Raw genomic sequence first — 27,378 nt, 5'->3', positions numbered from 1 at the left:
TGCCACACAGTCTGGAACATTCCCACACCTAGCCAAATCACGTGGCTTGACCCCAAACCACCAATAAAAAGGACATGCTGCACAAAGTGCCAGACAGCTTGCATGGGGTGAGGGTCATGATTTTCAAGGGATGGCTGCAGCTGGGGGTCTTTTAGCTGCCTGAAGGAAGTCTCCCTTGGCAGTCACGATTTTCAGGGCTGGCTGTAGTCTGAGTTCTTTTAGGCAGCTGTGGGTCGTCTCCATTGGCAGTCATGGTTTTTGGGGCTGGCTGTAGCCACGGGTCTTTTATCCGCCCCGAGCCATAAGTGTTTCAATGAATCATTCGAGTTTCAGTGTAGCACCTGTGTTTACTTGGAGTCCTCTTTCCCAGGGAGGCCTAAATCAATATCCAAGCCCAAAATAAAGCCTAGGCATGCTGTTCATAGGGGTAGGTGGTGGGTCTCCCTGGGTAGTCATGGCCTTCAGGGCTGTCAACTGTCATGATTTTTGGGTGCTGGCTGTGGGTCTTTTAGCCCCCCCGAGCCATACATGTTTCAATGAAGGTAATGTAGTAGATACGCAATTACCACAGTTCTTGAAGTAAGGCTTGCAGTGGGGAACATTCTTGTCCTAAAGTTCTTTTTTTGCAGGTCCAAACCTGGCTGTAGTCTGGGGTCTTTTAGCTGCCCTGAGCCATAACTGTTTCAAAGAATCATTTGAGTTTCAGTGTAAAGCATATATGGATATACACATATCATAGAACTGGAAGGGACCTTGGGAGGTCATTGAGTCCAGTCCTCTGCCCTCTTGGCAGGACCTAGCACCATCACCTGCACCCCCCCTTAAATTTATTTGCCCCAGATCCCTAAATAATCTCCTCAGGGACTGAGCTCACAACCCTGGGTTTAGCAGGCCAATGCTCAAACCACTGAGCTATCCCTTCCTCCCACCTGTGTCTACTTAAACATACTTAACATGGCAGGGGAAAGAGGGGCATGAAATGTGGGAAGATATCATCATATACTCCCATCTACTTGTGGGTCCAGAATGCAACAGGGCTCAGGTTCTCACAATACACTCCGGCAACACTTGATTTAAGCTACTTGTGTGTGGCAGGAGTAAGTCAATTTTGTGGGCAGCATGCAGGGAGGTGAAGATGCTCAAAATCGAATGGATAAAACCCAGTGTTAAAAACTCAGTTTTAATACAATCAATTTTATCTTGTAGTGTAGATGCAGCCACAGTCTTGATCAGAGGATCCTGTCCCTCCTAAACTGACTGGAGGAAGACAGCCATAACAACAAGTTAAGCATCTGGCAGAGGCAACCCATTGTTTGGTGGTATTATTTCCAACTGAGTGTTAACCATGGCATGCATGAACAAATCCACAGTTAGAGATAGTCATAGAATCATAGATATGTAGGAGTGGAAGGGACCCCATCAGGTGATCAGTCCCCGACCACTAAGGCAGAACCAAGCACCACCTAAGACCATCCTGGACAGGTGTTTGTCTAACCTGCTCTTAAAAGCTCCAAATCATGGAGATGGAAATTACACAACCTCCCTAGGTAAATCCTTCCAGGGCTTAGCCACACTTACAGTTAGGAAGTTTTTCCTATGTTCAACCTAAATCTCCCTTGTTGCAATTTGAGAACAAGACAAGAAGTAACTGATGTGGAGGTTAAAAAGAACAAAATTTGTTACCTTCTTCTTTATAACAATTTTTACGTATTTTTACGTATTTGAAGACATTTATGTCCAACCTCATTTTCTCTACTGCCAGCTTTTTAAGATACTGGTGATAAAGTGAGTTACAAGCTGTAATGTGGACAGGGCTCAGGAATGAAATTCACAAGATACTCTTCCTTTAGGTATCCAGAGCCATATGAAGTTGGACCAGATCATACATACTAACAAAGCTCCCTCTCAGTGCAAGATAAGAACACAGTTTTCCAGCATGCGCTTGTGTGAAATCCACTTCAGACATACAGAAATTAGATCTGCTAATAAGGAACCTCTGTCATTCTTATCAGATGTGAGCTTTTTGTTTTGCTTTCATTCTGTAAACATTTCTAAAAAGATTGGGACTTTTCAGTTTAGAAAAGAGGAGACTGAGGGAGGACATGATAGAGGTATATAAAATTATGACAGGTGTGGAGAGAGTGAATAAGTTATTTATTTGTGCTCATAATACAAGAACTAGAGGACACCAAATGAAATTAATGGGTAACAGGTTTAAAACTAACAAAAGAAAAGTTCTTCTTCACTCAGCTCATAGTTAACCTGTGGAACTCCCTGCCAGAGGAGACCGTGAAGGCTACGACTATAACAGAATTTAAGAAAGAGCTAGATATATTCATGCAGGTTAGGTCCATAAAAGGCTATTAGCCAAGGGTAAGAATGGTGTCCCTGGCCTCTGATTGGCAGAGGCTGGAGATGGAAGGAGACAAATCATTTGATCATCGTCTTCGGTCCACGCCCTGTGGGGCACCTGGCACTGGCCACTGTCAACAGAGAGGCTACTGGGCTGGATGGACCTTTGGTCTGATCCAGTATGGCTGTTCTTATGTAAGGTAAATGTTTATAGAAAAATCCTGAAACAAAAGAATTTCTACTAAAATAGCTATTTGCCGACTTAGGTTTAGCAATGTCAACACTTTTTTTGGCTGTTCTTTAGAATACATACAATAGCTAAAAGCAAAGTTCTTGTGTTACCTAGTAACTCATCAGCTATTTGTACTTCCTCTTCACCAAGGCATACAATTAAAAATTAAGACAAGTACAAGTCAGAGATCAAGTATCTTCTAAGTCTTAATTTCACAACTGCATGATGCAGACACAGCACAAGAGAGCTCCTAAATCTCTGCAGGCAAAGCTAGGTTTGTTCAGAACCACCTACAGGTAGAACATCTCTAATCCCGAACTCTCATGTCCAGCAAATTCCATAATCTGGCAAAATTTTAGTTTGCTGGACAACCACTTATCATGGGTGAGGTCAAGTTTCCCACGGTCCCACAAAACTTGTTTACAGACATCAGTCCTGGCTCTCAGTGTTCTGTGCTGTTATGTAGCTGTAATTTTACCCTAAATGTCTTCTAAGAGCCCAGTAAGCAGGGGAAGTGCTGATAACATGCTAGAAAATAACTGACCTCATGTAGTCCGGCAAATTCTTTCATCTGGCACCGGTCAGGTCCAGAGGGTGCTGGATGAGAGAGGTTCAACCTGTACAAATATTGTCCATATAGAGTCAGAGTTCTTAGGATGAAAGAAACTGACTATCATTTTAAAGTACAAACTTTAAGGATCATTGTATGCACCTAAATAAAGTAAGAAGGGACTACTAGGTCTCTGCTGGGGAGCTGAAAGAGTACGCATTCTCAACCAGCTATAGGACACTGGCTCCATGGATGGGACATGGATTGCATATTCTCTGAAATGTGCAAGTGACTAGAACCAGGAAAACGGTTACAAAGTTTACTGTACACTAAACTAGTTTCAGTGGCTTTTCTGCCAATGTTGTCCTGTGTCAGGGAGCAACAAAGGAACAAAGGAGTGTTCTAATTGGGAAATACTTTTAAAGGAATCAGATGACACATTGTCATACTCTTGTGCCAGGGCTTTAACAGTTGGGTGGAGCTTCAAAGCAGCAAGTGAGTTAAGTCACACTTATTTACATGATTATACTGGAGACAAGGTAATGGTCTGAAGTTCAATGGAAGTTCACGTACAATCTGTTCTTTCACATAGCTCAAGCCACTACAAGAGGCCTTCATAAGAGATACACAGAACGTGCTTCTCATTTTTAAAATAAGCTTACTTAGCACCTTCAACCATTCGCACTGACAAAAGTCTGCTAACAGAACAAGAATCAGCATGAGGAACAGACTCTAAAACAGGGGTGAGTACACCTTTTACATCAGACCCCACTTTGCATCCATGCAATTAGCAGGGGCTCCCCAACCTGTCTAATGTCATCCAAACTGATGGAAATTTTGGTTATGTTTATATGAATAAACCCTTTTGGAAGGTGTAAGAAAAATAAAGTATGTAGAATGTAAAAATTCTATTAATCAGCACGTAACTGTGAATATACATATATACAAACGGTAACATATTCCAACCTTTTTAATGAGACGGATGAGCCTGAGACCCAACAGCCAACTGTGATGCATTCCCTCCTTAGGAAATTTCGTGCCCCACTTCAGAGGGCTCACCACCCCACTTTGCACACCCCTGCTCTGAAAAGTAATTCTTTATCTCCCAGTACTCAAGTTGCAAACACATTCCAAGAAGAATTCTTAAGTGTTGGAAAAGATCAGCAAAAGTCAACGGGTTAGATCAAGAAAAAGCACAATTAAGGTAGTTGTCGTAAGACAGACCTCTATATATTTTTCAGCTAAAGAACTTACTGCAAAAGTCTACCTTCTACTACACAACTGTGCTTCAGAATCTAGAATTTTTAGTGTAAGAAATGCTTCTAGCGCTTTTAACTGAAAAAAAAATTTGGAAACACAAACTGAGCATATACTGATGGAGCAGTTAACTTCCTGAGCCAGCAGAGAGCCTGAAACACTACGTCTCTGAGACATGAATAGCTCATTTCACCTCATTGGGATTCATAACTCTCAACCTAAAGAGTACAATTTAAACCATCAATATTGGTGCCCCATGCCAAAAAATAATCAAGCCAATGTATTTATTCTTCTGATGATTCAGGGACTCTATGCAGATTTTTAAAATTGTTTGATATGAGGACTGCTTGTATTCTACTCTCGAGGGGTTAATGAACATATGCAAAGAGGGGTGGGATATGAATTCAACCCTATGTACTGATGTGACTACTCTACATGAATTTCCAACTGCCACAATGTCCAGCTTTTCACTCCCCATATGGCTTCCATGATGTAGTTATGGTGACTATTCAGATTTTGACATGCTGAAGGCATGAGTTAAATTGTATTTAAGATAAAAACAGGGTTACTATTGTATTCATTTTTACTATTTAATAAGAAAATTTCCATTTTTAATCTAAATGAAGCCCACCAGAAGTTTCTAGTTTGCTAAAACAACGTCGGAAAATTTTGAACTCCCGCAGCAGAATTTAGATCCATCTTGCTGCAAAGTACACAGGGCCTCAGAAGGAGAGATTCAGTCTAATCTACATAGAATAATTATATAGGCAGCAAAACACACACGCACAATCATAAAAAAAAAAATCACTCCCTTTCTGAGCATATCGCTGGCCTGTGGCTCCATTCCTGCTGGGGAACCAATAGTGAGTACTGCAAAACAGACCTGGCTCTGTGCACACAAGAGTAAAAGAGAAGGAAAACATGGGGTAACAGCCACCTCGCTATGAACAGCAAAAGCCCCAGATCTTACAGAGAACACAAGAGGACCCAACCTGTAGAACATGCTCCTGCAGCCTAAGAAGCAATGCATTTGGGTCCGGATTTTCAAACAAGGCAGGTGGATGGGAAAGGAAGGATGGATGTGATGATTTCTAAAGTTGCCTTAAGAGGATGAAATTAAGGATGCTGGACATCAGGGAACAAGAGGCCTTTTGTGCTGCTGCTCACCCCTGCAGAGATTTACACCTGTCTTACTCTATGAAGTCTCAGAGGGTAGCTGTGTTAGTCTGAGGAGTCCTGGGGCACCCTATAAACGAACAGATTTATTTGGATATAAGCTTTCATTGGTTAAAAAAAAAAAAACTACTTAATCAGATGCATGGAATCTCAGTGCACAAATACATCCCATTTTGGTTACATACACATCAACAGTCTCTCTTGTGCGGCAGTATATGTCAAGCTGCAGTTGTTATCCCTCAGCGTTCAGAGGGAATAGTAGGTATATGACCCATAAGGCAGCTGACAATATGAAGCTCTCCATGGCCTGCAGGGGATGGCAGGATGCAGCATTTCTGTTGGCTGGCTGAGAAGCTACACTATCTCCCTTTCCTTTTCTTGATGGAATTCTTGGGTCTGCCTCCATTTCTCTCACCCCGATCCCTCTTTATGCTATCTGCCATGTTGGCCTGCCAGGCCCTTTGTTTGTGGTCTTATGCATCATGGCCTTGCAGGATCTACCTGAACAAGTTCTCTTTAACAGGCTTCCTTCCCCTTTGCATGAGGCTCAGATGTTTTGCACAAGCGGAGGGGACATCCCGCAAGGCACCAAGGGTAGCAGCTATACATGAAACAGGCAGTTGTATCATATTTACAGTCACAATGGACAGTGCAACTTCTAACGCTCCTCTTTATTTATTGTTAAATAGACGTGCTTATTGACACTTCCATAGTGGAGGTCTCTGCACAGCACTGCTCTCCAGCCCCAGTCCAGGTGAGTATCACATGCCAAGGAATGCAGGGAGAGAAAGGAGGATATTAACATTTTCAGTCGCATGAAACAATTCGGTTGCCATTTCTCTGTGTACAAGTGTATGGGTGCAATGATACAGAGTACTGGCCCTATGTTCCAGGGTGGTGGTAATTTTAGCTGATTTCTCACTCCTGATGGTCACAAAAGGGACAGAGAAAAAGCTGCTGCTGGTGTTCCAAAGCCACCTTGGTCCATATGCCATTAGCCTAGTTACTGCAATAATGCCAGCCAAGCTTAAAGCAGAATGGCATGGGGAAGTGTCCTATCAAAAGAAAGAAATAAGGTGGCCATCTGTAGAAACCCTTGGGAGAGGGCTGCAAAGCACCTTACGAATGTAATCACTGAGATCTCTCAGGAGGCTACCAGGAATCTCTTTGTGAAGCTCCCCCCCATCCCCCGCACCCACCCATACTGTAATCATACAGGGGAACAAAAGAGCAGATAGCTAACACTGTTTGTGGTATCACTTCCTCTTGTCATAGGAGCAAAACAATGGTAAACTGGGATGGCCCTGATGCCATCTTTACATTTAAACACTGTAAGGAAAAACACAGGTGCGGTCTTCCGTCCCCTGCGTTGGGCTTGCTTGGTAGGATTGGCTAGACTGGGCAGTCTCTTGAAGAGTCCTGCCTCAAGGCACCCCACACCTCTCTCCTCTTCACCACCACAGGGGTCTGCACCTGGTTCCACTGATACACCCACAGCTGTCTAGAGGTGTTGGTGGTCTCTCTGACATATATGGGCTGCAGCTCTCCACCAGTCTGACTCTCAGCCTCCCTGGCCCTGCGGTATACTTGTCCCAGCTCCTTCACTTTTGCACAGCACTGCTGCGGATTCCCTGACTTACCCTTACGTAGATGTCCATGTTTCTATGACTGGTCCACAACTGCGCCCCCCACAGGCCCGGGGACATCCAGTACCTCCTGTCCACTCCAGGCAGGAGCACGTCTGCAGCAGGCAGTCAGCCAGCACGGTTGGCTAAGCAGATGCATGTAACTGCCTCAGGTGTGCTCACTTGGGCAGTCACAAAACATTTTTTCAATGTGGGATATTTTGAGGGGAGCAGGTAACTTCCGGCCTCCATGACACCTGAGCAGTAAGAATCCACAACTGTGACCAGAATGGTCACTGCTGGACACGGAGGGTCTGCTCCTGAAGGAGGACTGTTACATGGAGACACAATCCCATTACACAGTAATACAGCAGCACTCCCATGTTTTACCTTCAGTGCCAGTATAGTTTTCCCAGGCCCTGTTCTCACCACAAAGTACCAAGAGCTACAATTTCAACATAGCAACCAAGCTTGATTATTTTTAAAGTCACGGTGGCAGAAGTTTCCAGTAACGGATCTTCTGAATTATGCAATGTGTGTATGTGGGGATGAGCGCGGTGAGGGGGGCTGAAACTGGTGACACCTACATGATAAAGCAGATACCTCTGAAAATTTCCACTAAGCTACAGCTCCTCTTTTGCTTTTAAGAGTAATAAATAGAATCGGACATGAACAAATTCTCTATACAGAAGAAAATGCTTATAAGGAATTTTCTTACAACTCATTTAATATTAGTCAGGCAATGAACATTCTGAGCATTCAAAGCTGACAGCAATCACTGCAGCTCACTGTTAGGAAGCTTGGAGAAAGATGAAAAAAATAAAATACTTGCATTTAGGTCACATGCCATTAAAAATGGCTACAGAAGAATATGGCATTCCACTCTCCCCCCAAAAAGAAATATAAGACTGTCTATTCCAGTTTCACAGATGTAGTTAATTATACTGTGCCTCAACAATTAAAAATAAAATAATGTTATTGGTAGAACTTTCCTTTTAAAAAAGTTATTTCGTCCTTGATCCCTAAACTCACTGCAGTGCGTCAGCAAAATGCTAATGTCCTTAGATGAACAATGCGGACACACAGGCACTACATACAGGAGAGCAGCGGCAAACTCCAGAATGTAAGTCAGACAGCTTATGGAGAGGAAAAAAAGATCAGGGCTAACTAAAAGCCATCTCCTAATTAGAGTCCCGAATTAGCAGAACTGTTCCAGGTCAGGAACAAATTAAACATCAGAATAGAACTTTTAATGGCCACAAAGTAATAGCTTGGTAGGGACCTCATAATGCAGGTCGGGCACTCCAGGGTATTGTTTTTGATCACAGGCTAATTTTAAGCTTTCAAATGCCTTATAGGAGCACAATATTTCCATTGTACGTCTCAGCAACACTAAAGCACTAACTCTTCCCTATTGGCAGATTCTAATCAGGAGACCTATGACCCGACCTGTGACCCTCCCTAAGCCTTGGGGAGAGGGCTTCATAATTAACAGTCCTTGCACAACAAAGCAGAAGATGTATACCAAGTATCACACAGATATTTTTACAAATCATTCTCCAAATCTGTGAAGACTGAACTCTCAAAATTTCAACAAGCGCAAACTCATGTCACTAACATAGGGACCTAGGCTTACAGACATTAGCAATCCAGGTATGATACCACAATAGGATGCCAGTTGATCCCAGGTGCCTTATAGCAATATTGCTAATATGCAGTCATAAACCTCCTTGGAAATAGAGCCAGCCAATTAAGCTGAGCTCCAAACAGCTGTTCGGAAGCTAAACTCTCCTGGCAAGGCTATAAAAGGAAGAAGAGCAGCTTTCACCTCGGACCTCCATTTAATCAGTGATGAAACAGAAGGAAGAGTCAAGCCTTAAGCAGCGAGCAGATTATTCCCCTGATTAGTGAGACAACTTCCCAGTATTTTCAACCGTCTAGGTTTCATATGGATTATTTGGTTCCTCAGATTCCTGAGTACTCACTTCTAGAACAGCACTAGTTAAAAAGAAGATGGCAACAGCAAATAATAAACAAAATGTGAAGAGATCTTTGTTTGTTACTCTTCATCACAAAAACTGCACATGAAGTCATTTCACCGCAGGTTGCACATTCAGGTGTAAATCGTTCTTAGAGTGACCTTATTTAGGAATAAGCATTCTTTCAAAGACAGGGTTTATTTTCAAAAGTGCCCTGTCTACACTGCTTTTTGTCTTTCAAAAGAATCTCTTCCGAAAAGAGATTATGCAAATAAAGCACAAAACATGTAAATCAGTGAGTCATTTGCATTTTCAATTTCCCTCATTTGCATTCCTCTTTCAAAAGAGGAATGCAAGCATAGACGCAGCCTTGGAGCCATTGATTAATGCGTGTGCCTCTTCTTCTTGAGACCTATCAGCTTTGAGGGAGGAAAAAATTCCATTTACCTCAACTCAGTGAATGAGTCAGATCATGTAAACTTTAATTCCACTTGACTTTACAAGATGTGGTATTACTATTTATAATTTAAATAGTATCACAATGGTCTATGGTGCTATACTGTGATTAGGCACATGATGCCAACACAAGAAAGAAATCTGGCATGTCACAATGCAAGAACAGAGGATTGCAAGAGGGAACAGAAGGAAGTAAACTTCTTGCATCGTTTGCGCTGGTTCATTTATTACTTTTATTTTTATTGTAATAGGTTGAATGAAGGCCATGGCTGGAGAGTATGGAAAAGAGTGGGCTCTGAGGGAATGTCAACAGAAGGGAAACAACATGTAGTGGGTTTGTGAGAGGCATGCAAGCAGTGTTCAAAATTTTTCAAACAAAATTTGGAACGTAACGTAACAAAGAGATTAGATGGTTGAAAGGATCAGTAATGATAGACAGTGCATTCCTCTTCTAGATTTCTGGTATAAATAAAGCCTACATCAGCAATGATCAAACCTAAGAACCTTCTTTGGTTTTTTTGTTTTTTTTTTTTGGCGGGGGGGGGCTCAGTCCAGTGCCTAAAAGATGACAAACAGGCTCAGAAAGATTAGATTTTTAAGTCTACAGATGTTGATTTCACCACAAGTGTGCAAAACAAATAAAAAGACATTTCCATCAATAATAGAAACGTATAGACTGGCAAAGTAAGAAAAATGCTTCTGCAGAATTAAGAGTCGCTTTTTTAAAAATATATAAATAATGAATGCTGTATAAAGCATGTATTAACATCTCTGCAAGAACAGCTGTCTCCAGCATTAGCTGAGCTAGAAATGCAGACAACTATGTGGCATTCATAAAGTTTAGCTTTTGGTATCTCAGTGTCAGCCATTAAATTCCTGTTTGGCCTCTGTTATCCTACAACTGCCTGCAACTGTGAACATTTAAAAAAACTAGAGGCCCCACTGCAGCTCCACTTGCAAGCAGAAGTTGGGCTGGAAGAAAGTTTAGATAGAAACCTGTTGTACGACACATCCAAAGTGTTTGGGCCGGGCTTTGCACAGGCTGGAGGAGGAGCTCCACTGGGGGCTAGGGCTGGCATGATGTGTGTGTGGGGACACTGCTGCGGGGCTGGCTGGGGTGGGGCTGGAGCCAGCACAGTGTGGGAGTACGGGGGGGGAAAAATATGGTAGAACCTTGCCCACATTGACAGACAGACACAGCAAAAATAATATATATTAAAACAAAAATTCATGTCTGCTGAAATTATAAGAAATAAAAACTGAATTCCGCCAAACTGAGTAACAAATCACAATTTGCATCTGTCTTGGCTATTCTGATAGGGAGCAAAGACTAAACGGACTGAGTACGTTATCCCCTGAAGCCATGAAGTGGTCTTTCCCAAGCTGAAGTTAAGGCGGGGTGGGTGTAGCCAGACAAAATCTCCCTACTACAGACCAACTTTTGCCTCCCCTCTAAGGTGCCTCAGAGCACACAGGGCACTGAACAGCAGTTAAACAGCACAGTCTTTGATGCCTTCCTAAAGGGACCCAGATGTGCTGGTTCATCATGACCCTGAGGAACTGAAAACACAGAGAGAGGGCTAGCAGGCTAACTGTTAACGAAGGGCCTCAAAGAACTGCCCTTGGCTGGCATTAATGGAGTGATGCGCCCAGAGAGCCATCCCAGAAGAGAAATCTCCGCCCTTGCAAAAGAATGTCCTGTACTCCCAAATTCTTTACCTCCTGTCTTACAAGTGCAAATTAAGTAAGAATTGTCCTTGTAAGAAGTGGCGTCACAAAAGACAGACCAGTATGATCTGGCACCATAGATAAGTAAGAGGATACGTGACCCAAGGGGTATAAAGATGGGCCCAGCAGCACTCTGACTGAGTGCATCTTCACCAACTACCTGCTGGTCAGGTCAGGTGATTGCCTCCCGAGGTCCACAACTGGGGACGCCCAACCTCGTATTCGTCTTTCCACGGAATTGAGTGACCAATCCTGGCTTGGCTACGCTGGTATCGAGAGACGCAAGGAGGGCAAGATATACCCATATTAAGGAGGGTAAGATGTACCCACATTAAGGTCTCCTTTTGGTGCGCACAGTTAAAGAATTAGAGCTCTACAGATAGATGCTGTTGCATTAAGACGTCATGGTATTGAATCGTAATGTAACCTGTTAACACCTGTACTCTGCTAGCATATAAGAAGTAGACAATAGCCTTTTGTAACCGCACACTTATAACTGTAGCTTAATAAACCTGCAACTAGTTAAGATCTAAGCCTGACTGCTGTCACCCTCTGTCACTACAACACAGCCGGCACAATAAAAAGAACTTTAACCGTTTGGTTACCACAGCCTGGCCACAGGTGAGAGTGCTAAGAGCCTAGCGTAGAGTCGTGCCACCTCCACGGGGCAGACTCCTGGGGCGCCTGTCAGCCAATCCTGGTTGCCCACTGCGACGGGACAGTGCATCCTAGCAGTTGAAGTCTCGGGTGTGGAAAGGCTCTTAGTGCTACCACTGGGGCACCCGTCAGTCAATCTTGGCTGCCCGCTGCGACAGAGCTCCCTGCTCTAGCAGTAAAAGACTTGGGTCTTTAGGACCTGGGGCATCCGTCAGCCTGGCCCAGGCTGCCCGCTGCGAAGGAGCCCTGCGCTCTAGCAGTTAGACTCGGATGGTAACAAGGGCATAGTTGGTACCTCACTGCACATTACCCAGTCACTGGCTAACACTGGGCAAATACCAGCCTGTAGGCCAGATCCAGTATGCCAAGGTTAGTCCCTGGTGGACCCCCACCTCTATATTTACCTGTACCTCCGCAGGCATCAAGCAATCATTACTCTCATTGGCCAAGGACTGACATTCACAGCCAATGAGAGCAGCAGGAAAAGGTGTCCTGGTCCACACCATTTTCCACCACTCAGCCACGAACAGTGGTTAGCGTTCAACGAGAGCTGCAATTACCCAATACCTGTGGAGGAGCAGGTAAACAGAGCGGTGGTGGGCCACCACTTTTTTATTGCCCACCCCTGGCATAAGGCACATTGCATTTCTTTTAGAATGAGAGTAAGAATGTTTTATCTAAATTGTTTAAGATTTTCAGACGGTTTAAACCCAGGTCACTGGTGATCTGCGCTGTGCTTGTCCTTTCTTGAGCACCAAGATACTATATTTAAGAAGACAAAAGAACAAGTTTCAGCTATATCAAATTTACAGAGAAGTTTAAATACTCTGGCCCAAAAAGGAAAGTTGATATACCATTGATTTTTTGTGGGATGTCAGATTAGGGAAGTATTTAAAAGTGAGTTTCAGCTATCAGTCCCCATTACCACTAATAGTTCCTTCTCATTTCCCTCTCTAGCTCCATCATCCCTATGCTCTGCTTTGGTATGTGCTTGTCACTCACTATCCTCCATCTGTTAGATTTTTTCCAGAGCGCTGTCAGTATGCGCTTTGACAGTGGTTTCTCCAGCAGCATTATGAAGACCAGATGAAACTGACAAGAACTGCACAATACCTGTGCTCCATAAGAACAATACACTGCAAATCATTTTGTACTTCTCACGAAAAAAAAAAATCTATGGGGATTGGAGGAGGGTGGAATTTCCCCATCTTCAAGATATAGGATTTCCACAGTTCAATGACCAATTTAAACTCCTTCCTGATAAATGAACTGATTTCCAATAACAAGATAAGACTCTGGAATTTAACTGTCATCAATTCTGAACAGCTAATTTCAGCATCTCTAACCAACACTCAGCTAGAACATAGTCCACAGGTAAACAGTAACTGAAAATTAGACTAAAGTTGTTAAAACTGCCAGTTTTGTATTAACTGTCTCCAAGGAGCAGAGCACCCATATGCATTTCATATCTGAAATGTAACTGTACAGAAAGATTTATAATGGAAAAACCTACTCAACCACAACTAGAGTGGCATGGTTAGAATTTGGTGCTGATCATGCAAACCAAAGAGCTGACTAGCCCTGACCACAAGTCGCCTGCATTAAGCCGCTGTGGTTAGTGGAACCTGCTGGTCATACGTAGCTAATGAAGTATTCCCCCTCCCCCCAAACTCCCAGGGGAACATTTGCATACCTATAAATTAGCAGCTTGGGTTTTTTCTACATGTAAACCTCTAAAGGTTTAGTAAAAGTTAGAGCAAGACATAGTTCAAACTGAAGAAAGTGTAAAATTCCAGAGACATTATTCAAATCAGAGGCTTTTAGAGAGAGTAGCAATATATTTGCTATAGTTCAGCTGATCTGAAAGAAATGCCTTCTGCTCTCTGCACAGAGCTCTAGCTGCTGCTGCTATATGAACATACCGTTCCCAATGACACTGTGTGCATACTGACCAGAACACCCAGAAGTAAACCCAATTCCACAGGTACAAGCCTATATTTTGCTTCCCACATTTTATTTACGGAGGTTAGCACTGTGAACATCAGCATAATTTATTAAATTTATTGCTGGGGGGTAGTGCAGGCTGATGGTCTATTTTCCAGCGTGAGCAGGACACCCTTAAACTTTGTACTTATTCCAGACATTGTTTTAACCGACTTCCCAAAGTAGGTCTAAAGATGACCAACACAACGGGACCTAGAATCAGGTATCAAAGTTGAACAAGAGTTATCAAACTTCAATTAATTTTTTTTGCTTTTTTTCTGTGTTTCTTTCCACATTTATCGCTTCAGAATAACTCAAGCAGGATTTCCATGTCTTAAAAACTATTCACCTAGTAAAAGGAATACAAAAAGGAAAACTGTGAACTCAAACTATGAATGCAAGTGTCAGCTCTATCTACAAACTAATCAAAGAGTATTACAGTCTACCTTCTTGGTTTCAGATTTTTAAGGCTATATATTCCTATTATATACAGTTCCCATAAGATTTTTTTGTGCCCTATCTTTGCACATTTTTACAGAATCAGTTGAGCGTTTCCTTCAAATAATTCACTGGAATGGTCTTATTTAATTGGGCAAATCTACCACCCATGTGGTAACAAAGCCATGCTACATCAAGCACCCACCCACTCTCTTCCCTGCTTAAGGTGTGATCTTATAAGATGTAAGAAGGCTGCTTCAGTAAAAGTTGAAGGAAATTAGCACTTTGTAAGATCGAACCATCCAATACATAAGAGTCCGAGACTGCAGCAGAAATGCTTAAATATAGACTGACTTAAAAAAAGAGAGAGATTGAAGCTTGGAACATTACATTAGGTTGGTCAGTACTCATTTTAAGTGGAATAGAAGCATTTCATATAAAAATGAAAAACTAATTTTTTTTCTTTATTCTTCAGATAAAAATCTTGAAAGTGCAGCTTCCTTTCGCTCCTCTTCTTCCTTCTCACTCTCCAAAAAGTTGCTCTTCTTTTTTCTTGCTTTCCCAAGTTTAGAATGAAATTTAAAGCGAATACGGCTTGATTTACTTTACCATGTGTACACAACTCATTGATATTAGCCCAACTTTGTAGATAACACCACCACTACTGCAGAGCCAGCAGAGGAAACTACAGAGCAAAAACCGTTGTAGGATAAAGCTGAAGATAAGAACTTGTGCACCACATTTAAGGCAGTATCACTTTGTTGATCAGTGAAGAAATGCAGAAGGCATGCAGCTTACTGAGTCTTAATGCACTGCTAAAACTGAGCAAACTGAATAAAACATGAAGTCAGATATCTTTAATATAAAATCCCAGACAAGTCACAAGAATTCTGGTCTCTCTGGGACACCACAAGAGAGGATTAGTTACCTGAGAATTAATTTTACAGGTAAAAATAAAACTATCAAAGAAAATACAAATCTGGTTGCCTGGTCTCCTTACCTGGGGAGGGGAAAAAAAAAAAAAAAAAAAAAAAAAAAAATCACAAACCATGACAAATCTTTACTAGCTAGCATGCAGCTGATCTGCCAGCCTGTAAAAATGCCACGCATAGACCTAAATATGCAAATGTCCTGCCCAGATCTAGGGGCATTGTTGTTAAATCAAAATATTAATGTGTCAATGAGGAGCTGGCTGTTCATGCTTTGAAAAAGTTTCTGCTTAAAGTCTTTCCAAGCTCAGTTCACATGAGTCGTGAGACGCCTGCTTGGTTTGATATATGATTGTGCTTCCTTTGACTAGGAGCCTGAGAACTGCCCTAAACTGAAGGTGAGATTGTGGGCAGCACTCAAGTAGCACTTACTCATCTTGTCTGGTTTCTCCTTTAGCACACCACCTTTGATACTGTCAACAGATAACCTGAACCCAGTGTTGCACCAGAACTTGACATCCTGCACCTCTGCTGCATGCAGTACTGACTAAACACCACACACCAAGAACTCAGTGGTTAGCCATCTGATCTTGTAAACCCAGAGTTATGAATTCAGTCCTTCAGAGGGCCATTTAGGGGTCTGTGGCAAATAGGTCCTGATGTGAGTGCAGGGGACTGGACTCTACGACCTCTCAAGGTCCCTTCCAGTTCGATGAGAAACTAAAAAAACACCTTCACATCAACCTAAGTCATTGAGATGAACCTGAGCAGGTTCCACCTTCCACTCTGATGCAATATTCGTACTAAGGCTCCAGTCCCAGAGGACATACAGAGCAAAGATACCTATGCTTAGCTACAATGCAACTTGCAGTGATGGTGTCAGGAAGACTTCACCTTGAAAAGCACTCGTCAGAAGTCAGACTCTTCTGCAAAGACTTGTTTTGACATCCTACTTACCCCCATCATATCTCAAAACCATCTTGATTTTTATGAAACTCAGTAAGAAAAACCAATTTCTCCCATTTTAATCAGACTTTTCTGGGTGTCACTGCAGTAAAGAGGGGTTTAGGCAAAAATATTGGCATATAGGGACCTGCTAACCCTCACATCACTGCCACACCCCAATATACAGCATGAGTGCTGTCCCGGCAAAGGCACCTGTGAGATCACTGCCTCACCCCTTTATCAGGTGTGACCTAATGGTGATTTTAGTTTTCCCTGAAATTGAAACCTAAAACATTTCTTGACATTTGGATTTTCAGAGGTTATTATGCTACAAAAATGGAGAACTGCCATAGCACAGAATGCAGAACCTTGGCTGGCCAATGAATAAATCAAACACTAGCACCGCTTTTTGTAGCAGCTTGACACATACAGTAGACCCCCGACTTCCATGGATGTTGCATTCTTGTGCAACCCCACTTAAGTCAAATTTTGCATAACTTGGGGGAGGCAGGAAATTGACCAGTACAGTAGGTGCCTGGCTCCCAGCTGCGCACCACTCACAAATGTAGGGAAACTGAGCAGGGCAGCAGCACTGGTTAATTTCCCTGCTCATGTCAGTGGTGGGGAGCTGGCACCTGGTTCTGGGCTGCCAGTTATGCAGAGGAACCAGGAAACTGACCAGTGCTGCTGCACTGGTCCCTTTCCCGGCTCCTCTGAGAGGCAGACAGCCTGGAGCCAGGTGCCAGCTCCCTGCCACTCAGAGTCCTGTTAACCTGAGATACATGTAACTCGAGTGTGTGCATCTCGGGGTTCTACTGCATGCTGAAGGCGGCATATCGGGTAACTGAAAGAGCCCAAAGCTGTTCTGTGGGAGCTTACTTTTGTCTAAGAAGTTGAGATGACAAACAGCTATGGGGCAAGTTGGGCCTTATGGACAAACCATATGGTGTTGCTAGATTTGGCTGACAGATTACAGTCCAGGAATAATCAACAGTATAAATTACAGCAGTGCAGACAGTCTGCATATTAGGAAGTTAAAAAGCTAACTCTCAGTAGTTTTCATCAGTAGCTCTTTTGGCACCATCTAGCCAAAGAGGGTAACTGCCCTTCTGAATTACACAGATTTAAATCTACTGTGTTTTAGGTACAGAGCAGCACAGAAGGGAGTTAATCTGTCCCACTTTCAGTTACAGCCCTGGCAGAAGACCACAAATGGCTACCAAATAAACAAACAAAGAAGCCATTTTTCAAGGAGGAATGCATTTATTCCCTCCAGATCTGGATGCTGGCAAAGATTTCTTTACACCTTCAACCTGAAATATTCCATTCTTGCTACAAGGGTTTCTGAGATAGGCAACATTTCATAATGTCACCTGTTCTGAGACCATCCCCAGCAAGATTACATACTTCACTTTTTCTACATTTTGGACTTTTAAGTCACTCAGCTTTCAAATGCCATATTTACTAACGCACGTGATCCCATAATTTAAGAGCATGTTCACTAGCTACTTTTTCTAGTCAGTGCCCTTACGGATGGGTTAAAGGGAAGCAAACAATTTTAATGGACCTGACTAATAGGACATGTATCCTACTCTCAAATTGTAATAGGCTGTAGGTAATAATTTTTGGAAAGAACTCCACATTAAAAACAACTATTTAGCATTCACGATAGTACAGACATCAGGTTAACCTTAAACTATTGATCACCAATCTATTACAATAAAAATATTCCATGTCTGCAGAAGATACTTCCTCAAATGCTGCTTCCACCTCAAACTTTTAAGTTACTGCAACTTTCAGTTTCACATTTGACAGGTTCTTCAGTGGCTTGCTGAGCTTTGGCTCCAAGAATGTGGTCTGATACACGGCCTATTTGGTCACCTTACTTGAGCAGCAGAAGCCATCTAAAGCATTTAAGTCAACGCCAAATTTTCTCCCACATCAATCAAGCAACATACCTCAAATGCCCTTACACAATGGCCTTCCACATTCTTAATTCAGATATCATTTGCCCAGATTTATGCAAAATCTTGCTGCTTATGCTACTGTCCTGCTCTGTTCATTCAGAACGCAGTTTTCTATACGCCAGAATTATACAGGACCATAAAAGATTCCAAGGCTTTCCTCTCTCTGTCACTGAGTCCATCCCCCTACGAGCACAGGATATAGTTCTCTCAAAAATGAAAAACTAAGAGTTTTAAACAAAACAGTCATTCATTGTCTTTAAACCTTCCTCTTGCAAGCCATCTGTTTCTGTTTCCCAGTACAAACACCACTACGTAATGGCTACCACAGGTGAGGTCGCTGACGGGGTAGGAGATGGAAGTACAGACTGAGGACCTGCTACCCTTACTCATCTCACCCCTCCTGGACACAAACACGTTGCTCTGTCATCAGGCCCTAAACTGGTTTTCATTCAGGAACTGAAAATGCAGTCTCAGCACCACTATCTGGAAACACTCAATCCTGTGGAAGTCTGAAGGGAAAGAGAATAAATCTAGCGTGCATGGGGTAGGAGGGGAAACTACATGAACAGCAGGGTGTTGTGGAGCCCAAACGACAGACTGACATTGTTCAGAACGGCAAGATGCCTCGATAGCTCAGTTAAGACAACCCAACTCTCTGCAGAAACGAAAAAAACAGTAACACATCAGTAGTTGATTTAGATGCAACAGAGAAATTACTGAAAACTGTAATCGCCTGTAAAGACTCAATAAAAACAGCAAAGCACAACTCAAAGGTCAAGGACTCACGTATATTGTCCCATCTATTTACATCCCATATGTTTACAATTCTTCCAATAAGCTGCCTATGAACTACACCAATATGTACAGGGAAGAGATCTTTTGAAGGACCTCTAGATTTGTTAGCCTTCCATGCATGTCACAAAGTCCATCTTTCTGGAGGGGTTTTTCTTTTTCTTGGATGTGGGAGAGGAAGTGGATCTGGATGCTTAGCGCTCTTCCATAACTGTGTGTTAATAATACATAGAATAAAGCAGAGAATTGGTCCCTATGGATATTTTTATACATTCAGAATAAAACTATTATAAAAACTGGATGGAGAGAAGAAAAAAGCCTTGCTTTGCCTAGTGGGATTTTGGACAATTTCTTCTCCCCTCCACAACCCACTGCCAAACCAAAAGCAAGTATCAGCACACTTTAGGTCTGGACACTGGCCAGCTGGCACAAAAGCCAATAAAAGCAGAAGCCACCAGAAGTAGATTTACAGTTTCTCAAGAATTTAATACCTAGACTCAAAAAACATAGGCACAGATTAAGAGTAACTCTTCCTAATAACACAGAAATTTAAATGGGGGTGGATGGCTCAGTGGGTTGAGCATTGGCCTGCTAAACCCAGGGGTGTGAGCTCAATCCTTGAGGGGGCCATTTAGGGCAAATAAATTTTAAAAATATCTGTCAGGGATGGTGATGGGTTCTGCTGTGAGTGTAGGGGACTGAATTCAATGACCTCTCAAAGTCTCTTTCAGCTCTATGATATATATAATCTCCACATAAATCCAGATACAAAAGCATAAAATAACCAGCTCAGTACATTTAGAATTGGGATTTTTGTGGATCTCAGTGTGGGCTCTTTTTACCAGAGGGGTAAAGCGGGGATAGGGAGAGACTACATATTTCCCAGTTTTCTTCACTTTTCTAGGAGGATGCCATTTACCAACACCCTTTTTCACACTGCAGTGGACAGAAAGGTGGTCTTGCAGAGCCACTGTCAGTCAATGACTACAGCTCCACATATCCGTAATTATCCACTTCAGATCCACATCCCTGGATGCGGATAGCAGAAGGGATACCAGGACAAGTCCCTCCCCATCTCTAGGAGAAGGTGGGGTGGGGTGGGGTGCCAGAGCAGGCCCCTGCACTGCTAGCAGGGGAAAGGATGCAAGAAGCTACACCCTAAATGTCACTTCAAGAGGCGCCATCCTGCCCAGCCCTCCTACCCCCACTAGTAAGCACTAAACTGCAGAGTCGGCACTGCCCCTTAGCCCCCATCCCTGCTGCTTGCCTCCGCCCTGTACAACATTGCTAGTTTGTGCTCCCAACCCCCTTCCTTCCAAATCTGTTGCACAGATACAACTAAAAACCATACCACAGACTGCAGCTCAGATGAGGAGTTGAGCCTGGCCAATGCAGATCCACATTGTAGGATCCGTGCAGGGCTCTATCAACGACCAAGAAGCAAACAACACTTGAAGCTCCTTAATCCATGTGTCCCTAATCCCAGAACACCCAGGTTTCAGACTATGGTAAGAAGTGGCTCTGTGTGCTGCCAATCCACCCCGCCCCCACCCAGTTGTGGGAACAGCAGCACAGCACAGGTCCAGAGGCTTTTCCCGCACCAGAGGATGTGGAGCCATGTGTGCCTCTGGGAGTAGGGTAACAAACACTGCACCCCTGTCCATCTCATGCCCAAATCCCACACCACCACCACCCCTCATGAGCCCTCAAGCAGCAGAGTGAATCAATTCCAAGCTTCACTTGCCCAAAGACCAAATCTAGAGATAGATGCCAAATTGCATCTCCTGCTCAGTAATACCATACACGGCTGTAGAATCATATGACAAAAGGAGCAGGAATCCAGTGAACTGCCACAGTTACAAAATTACTGAAGCTCTCACCATACACTGCCCATAAAAAGAAAAGGCCTGGCACGTTTCCTCTTCACTCAGCTGTTTGACAGAGTTGCAAGTCAAAGGTCAACTTTTGGAGGATAGCCACAAGATTACTAACAAGCAGCTTAATGGACACAGTTCAAACGCTATTCAATCACATCCAGAATATGTGGGTATACTGCAGTAATGATACCATGACATCATAGGCAAATTATCTGCTGAAATCAGAAGTGAGACAATATCCATCTTTTCCTTCACTCCTCACAGAGAACATAGAAGTATCATCAGTGATAATTAAATATTTTAGATTTAGCTTCATTCCTTAACAAGGTGCAGAGCTAACAGTTCTCTGTACAGCATTCTAACTTACGCTGGCCATCAGATTGTGATATGTTAAAAGAGTTGTGAATGATGAATATCTAATTATGGCTCAGCGTGGAAACGTAAAAAAAGGGTATGTACTTGGTTGTGGGATATGCACTTTTTCTCAACAACTCCAATTCTGTCTAGCATAAATATGTGAAGACTACGAAATACTTCCTTCTTGGAGGGCATTAGATTGGCATCATGCATTACAGTTTATCCCACTTAGAAGTTCTTTCTCATTTACATGCACTTGAGATTGACCTAGTTTCAGGACTAATCACTACTAGGCATGACAATGAGAAAACAAACAGAGTTCAGCCCAGGTCAGGTAGGACTACAGAATATCTTTTCATCAAGAGAAGTGATAACCGACGTACTGTGCTTAGTACAAGTTACTTCCATGGCCCAAATGTACTTGTCACTCTGAAAATCTTCCCTGCAGATGTGCCACAACCACTGTTCTGAATGAAGTAAACTGTACAATCTCATGCTGCTTCTGGCACCTGTAATCCCCTACCCTAAACCCAGCAGAACAACAGTTCTGAACACCAGACCTAGCTCCACGTCCCACTGTGGGGACATCAGTCATCAGAACAACTGAGTGGAAGCCAGGTTTCTTGGGCTCTGGTCCTGGCTTTGCATGTGTCATGAGCAAGTCAACTTCTCAAGGCCTCAGTTTACTCTCTGCAAAATGAAAATAGTTCTCACTCCCATTAAAAAAGCACTGCAAGGATAATTTAAAAACCCTCATATGAAAGGTATTACAGTAGTGCAGAATATTGTTCATGTTGACATTTACATTCAAGTGGTGTACAAATAAATGAACTTAAAACCAGAACACTACAGGCAAACACTTCCTCAAACTTACCTTCAATATCACCTTCCTAGTAACAGACTCACTGATGTTACATCACAACATAAAATGTATCTGAACTGGAAACAGAAATACAGACTGAAGTTTGCAAGGACTCGCTCAACCACAACTAGAAAAATTAGTGCCCATATTCCAGCACCTGTATAGCTGCATAAGTGGTAGTAGTGGTATACATATGGCTCATATTTTTTCCACAATCTGACAAAAATAATCTTGAGATGACAGTAAGAGTCTCTGAGCTCTGTATACATTAGTACAGTAATATGCACCAATACAATAAGTTATAATATAGATACTAATTCTTCCAGTTTAGAAAAAAATCCCTATAAATATCCTGCTTCGTCTCTTTCCAGCTATCTTTTCATACCATCAAAACAAACATCTAGACAAGGAGAAAAATTACCAAAAATACATTTCAAATGAAAAAATCCCTAAATACCATACACATGCGCCTCAGTTTTCCTTCCTAGTCATCATTTTCTACAAGCCTTATAGATTCTTCTCCAGTTTCATTTGAATTGTACTTTTTCTACACAGTACACAAAACCAAGCAAGATATTAAACACAAATGAACAGAATATAGCTCAGGTTTACAAATGTAAAAGTTAGGGTCAATGTACATATTTAATAATGTGATGCTTACACTTGCACTAAGGATATAAAACTGAAAGCTGACACACTATTCTGAACAAACAGTTGCAGAAAAAAATGGATATGGGTTTTCCAGTGTAAATAATGTAATTAAGATGTGCTGGGATGTATAAATCCAAATGCAATTTGTGAGTAAAAGACACATGAATTAACAGAATCAGATTTATTTATTGTGAACAAATCAAAGCCATTTGGATTTACATAAATGCAAGAGAAACTCCCAAAAATAGAGTTTTTGTAACCACCATTCATTTAATTGACCTGATTATTTTCCCAACTAAAATCAGCAAGAAAGTGTTTTTCTATGACACTGTATACTAAATTTCAGTTCACATCTCTAACAGATTTGAAAAATCATGATTTATGATAAAAATTACATTGGCAGCACAATTCATGTATTTCTTGCATGTCTATGAATGTAGTCAAATTCTAGTTTTGAAAAGGAATCACACTAAAGTTTGCATGTAAGGGGACTAAATCTTCACCACTTGAATAAGCTTAGGCTCCCAACTCAAACAAAAAATAAGCATGTTGCTACCTTTATGCAGGTAAGTAGTCCCAGTGAAGAATATTCACATGAACAAAGTTACTTATGTGCTTAAATCTTTGTGGGATTGAGTCTTTAACGAGTCTGGTTTTTTTTTTTTAAATTATAAATGTCTACCTCCAGGTGGTTTTGAAAACTAAAGATCTGGATTTAAAACTTTTTAAAACTAAACCACTAAAGGCTCAATTGTTTGGACGAAAAGTGATCCATCTTCTTTAAGGATGATAAGCAACACAGAAATATTAACTACAGAAAAGATCGTGTATAAGAACACCACAAACTAGACTTTTATCATTCTGAAAAAAAGCATATTTTACAATGCTGATGAAAACAGCACACTATAACAATCCCCCATTTTCTGTTTTTGGAAAATACATTCTTTATTTGCCCTTTCTGGCTCTTCAGTTTTATAGAAATATTTTTAACAGCAATCAGATAACTACACTGACAGCTCGAGCGGATGCCGAATCTTTGGTATACTGAGAAATCCGCACATAAAACCCACCAAATCCACACTACGGCACCCACTTACAGCTCCACGGTTCCAGTAAACACTCACTGTTACAGATTTATCAATGAAGTTTATCAACACAGAAGATAAAATTATTTACCGATTTTTTCAGCACGACTATAAAAGATTGCAAGAGATTATCTAATCGCTCTGTTATGCAAGGACTTATGTCAGGAGGCAAAGGAAAGACACATTAAGTTGGTGCTCATTACTTGTCGAAGGTGTGTCTCTAGAAACTAATTCGATGAATAGCCCGTGTTCAAATACTTCTCGTTTCCTTGCTACTGGTCTGTGCTCGAGCTGTCGAGAACAGCCTGGAACCATGGGCGCTTCCGTGGGGTATCAGCTGAACACACACACACACACTTACAACGGCGGCCCTGGTAATCCAAGGGGTCAGAGTGGCTCTGGAGAAGACACAGGGGAGGAAATGGGGCGGAAGGGGTTGCGGGGGAGACGGTGGGGCCGAGTGACGCGGGAGGAGGGGGCTCGCCAACCCGTTCCCCCGGCGCTTACCTTCAGGATATCCCCCCGTTTGAAGCTCAGTTCATCGTCCGCAGTGGCTTTGAAATCGTACTTGGCGATGGCTTCCATGCTGGGGCTGCTGCGCGTCGAACGGCGGGGGAAGGTGGCTGGGAAGGGAGCGCTCCCTGCGGCGGGGGGCTCCCGGCGCAGCCCGGCCTGGCTCCGGCTGCCGCAGGAACTCCGGCTGGCTCTGGCCCACGGACGCTGCGCCCTACGGGAGGCGGAGGGAGAGACGGACCATCAGGGGAAGCGAGGCACGGATGGGTGGCAGGGGCCGCACCCTGCTCCTCTGCCTCCTCCCGAGCCAGACCCGGCCACCACTTCCGCTTTCCGCCGCTTCCGCCTCAGCCCGGGGCTCGGCCCGGAAGCAGCCGGAGTGACAGCGGCGGCGGCCAATAGCAGCCGGGGATGCAGCACAGCGAGTTCTGCGCAGGCGCCCCAGCCCCGCCCGCTGAGCCCCGAGCCCCCAGGCCACAGCTGGTGGCACTTCCACGCCTGGTGGGTGGCTGAGGGGAACCTGAGGGGGTCACACAGAGATAGACAGGGACTCCTAGGCTTGCAGGGCTTCAAGTCCAGGCCCTGCCCCATCTAGGCCAGAGTTCCTTGAACTTTTGGCGCCCAGGGAACCCCGAACAGTAACATTCGCGTGTGGAACGCCTATGAAAACGTTCTTGCAAAAACTGTCCGCCCAAAACCGAGCAAAGCCTAACACGCAACATGAAACGAGCCAGCAGTGCTGTAGCCCTTTCAACACCGGGGGGTGAGCTTCGGTGGGGCTGGCCCACTTCTGCAGCTCTGACAAAACAAAACTGAAGTCACGGAGCGCTTCAAAGACTAACAAAAGGATTTATTCGGCCATGAGCTGTCGCAGAACAGACTCACTGGGGTCTGTTCCGCGAAAGCTCATCACCGACTAAATCATTTTGTTAGTCTTTGAAGCGCTACCTGACTGCTGTTTTGTTTGGTTAGAATACAGACTAGCGCGGCTAACTCTGTTAGTTCTTCAGCTCTGGAAATTCTGATGTAAATTAATCAGGGATTGCAGCAATGAAGAAATAACATTGTATCTGGTTTTAACAGCATGTCAGGCTGACAGACCCATGCAGTTGGCAGGAGGGAATTAACCGGTGACTGTCAGGACTAAAGCCCTTTGCTCTGTCATAAGAACATAAGAACGGCCATACTGGGTCAGACCAAAGGTCCATCTAGCCCAGTATCTTGTCTGCCGACAGCAGCCAATGCCTGGTGCCCCAGAGGAGGTGAACCGAAGACAATGATCAAGTGATTTGTCTCCTGCCATCCATCTCCCGCCTTCGACAAAAGGCTAGGCACCATACCTTACCCCTTGCTAATAGCCATCTATGGACCTAACCTCCAAATATTTATCGAGCTCTTTTTTAAACTCTGTTAGAGTCCTGGCCTTTACAGCGTCCTCTGGTAAGGAGTTCCACAGGTTGACTGTGTGCTGTGTGAAGAAAAACTTTCTTTTATTAGTTTTGAACCTGCTACCCATTAATTTCATTTGGTGTCCTCTAGATCATATGTTATGGGAACAAGTAAATAACTTTTCTATATTTACTTTCTCCACACCATTCATGATTTTATATACCTCTATCATATTGCCCCTCAGTCTCCTCTTTTCTAGACTGAAAAGTCCCAGTCTCTCTAGCCTCTCCTCATATGGGACCTGTTCCAAACCCTTAATCATTTTAGTTGCCCTTTTCTGAACCTTTTCTAATGCCAATATATCTTTTTTGAGGTGAGGTGAGGAGACCACATCTGCACACAGTACTCAGGATGTGGGCATACCATAGTTTTATATAGGGGTTGTCTTATTTTCTATCCCTTTTTTAGTAACATGAGCTAAAGGCCAGCTGGCTCTCAGACAAGGGTATAGAGCATAGATTTTACTCCTCCTTGTCAGTGGTCTGAGTGCCTCTAGGGTTACAAACAGAAAATAGATACCATCAGTGTAGGATATCAAAAAAAGTGTCAGATGCTTGTGGCACACCTGCAAGTGGTTCACAGAACACCAATATTCCACGGAACACAGTTTAAGAAACACTGATCTAGACCATCCCTGAGAAGTGTCAGTCTAGCCTGCTCTTAAAATCTCCACCGACTTCACAACCTGCTAGGCAATTTATTCCAGCGCTTAATCACCCTGACATAAGCATTTCCCTAACGTCTGACTTAAACCTCCCTTGTTGCAGTTTAAACCCATTGCTTCTTGTCCTATTCTCAGAGCTTAAGAAGAACAATTTTTCTCCCCCTTTATAACAAGTTTTTATGTAGTTCCAAGCTGTTGTTATGTGCCTCTCAAGCCTCTTTTTCCAGACTAAACAAACCCAGTTCTTTCAACCCTGCCTCATAGATCATGTTTCCTAGAGCCAGCAGAACCAACAGCCACTGCAGGCTCTGGAAGAAGGTGGGAGAGGGGCCTGGCTCTGCACCCTCAGAAGGTGCAGCGACAAGGGCAGAAGAGATAGGGCCTAGGGCAATCAGCCCTGAGTGCTGCTCAGACCACTGTGCTCCCCCTCACTCTTCCAGGCTGTGTGGAGCAGCGGAGCAGCACTGCCACAGGGTTTAAAGGGGCCTGGAGCTCTGGCTCTCGCTGCTGCCAAAGTGCCAGTGGTGTGGGCTGGAGCTCTGGGCCCCTTTACAACTGCCCCCCTCCGTCCCACATCAGCGGTCCAGCCTAGAACTTTAATCATTTTTGTTGCTCTTCTCTGGACCTCCTCCAATTTGTCCATATCTTTCCTGAAATGTGCTGCCCAGAACTGGACACAGCAATCCAGATGAGGCCTAATTAGCGCAGAGTGAAGCAGAAGAATTACTACTTGTGTCTTCCTTACAACACTCTTGCTAATACATCCCAGAATGCTGTTCACTTTTTTTTCCAACAGTGTTTAACACACTGTTATCTCATATTTAGCTTGAGGCCCACAACAGGGGTGGGGGGGA

The 27,378-nt window shown here is 43.3% G+C and overlaps 1 protein-coding gene across 1 annotated transcript in view; it reads right to left on the bottom strand.

The window, feature by feature from the left end:
* Window positions 1-24,751, bottom strand: part of GRB2 (growth factor receptor bound protein 2) — a 75,979-nt gene extending 51,228 nt beyond the window's left edge. Inside the window, exon 1 of the mRNA XM_075014868.1 lies at window positions 24,406-24,751. Within this exon, the coding sequence (XP_074870969.1) occupies window positions 24,406-24,483 (78 nt within the window). The 5' untranslated portion in view covers window positions 24,484-24,751. The remainder of the gene's footprint in view (window positions 1-24,405) is intronic.
* Between the last annotated feature and the right edge of the window lie 2,627 nt (window positions 24,752-27,378).

Source organism: Carettochelys insculpta, chromosome 20 (genome assembly GCF_033958435.1).
Source record: "Carettochelys insculpta isolate YL-2023 chromosome 20, ASM3395843v1, whole genome shotgun sequence".
In the NCBI taxonomy this organism is placed as follows: Eukaryota; Metazoa; Chordata; order Testudines; family Carettochelyidae; genus Carettochelys; species Carettochelys insculpta.
Note: the sequence above shows the minus strand (reverse complement) of the source record. Positions and strands in the feature narration are given on the sequence as shown.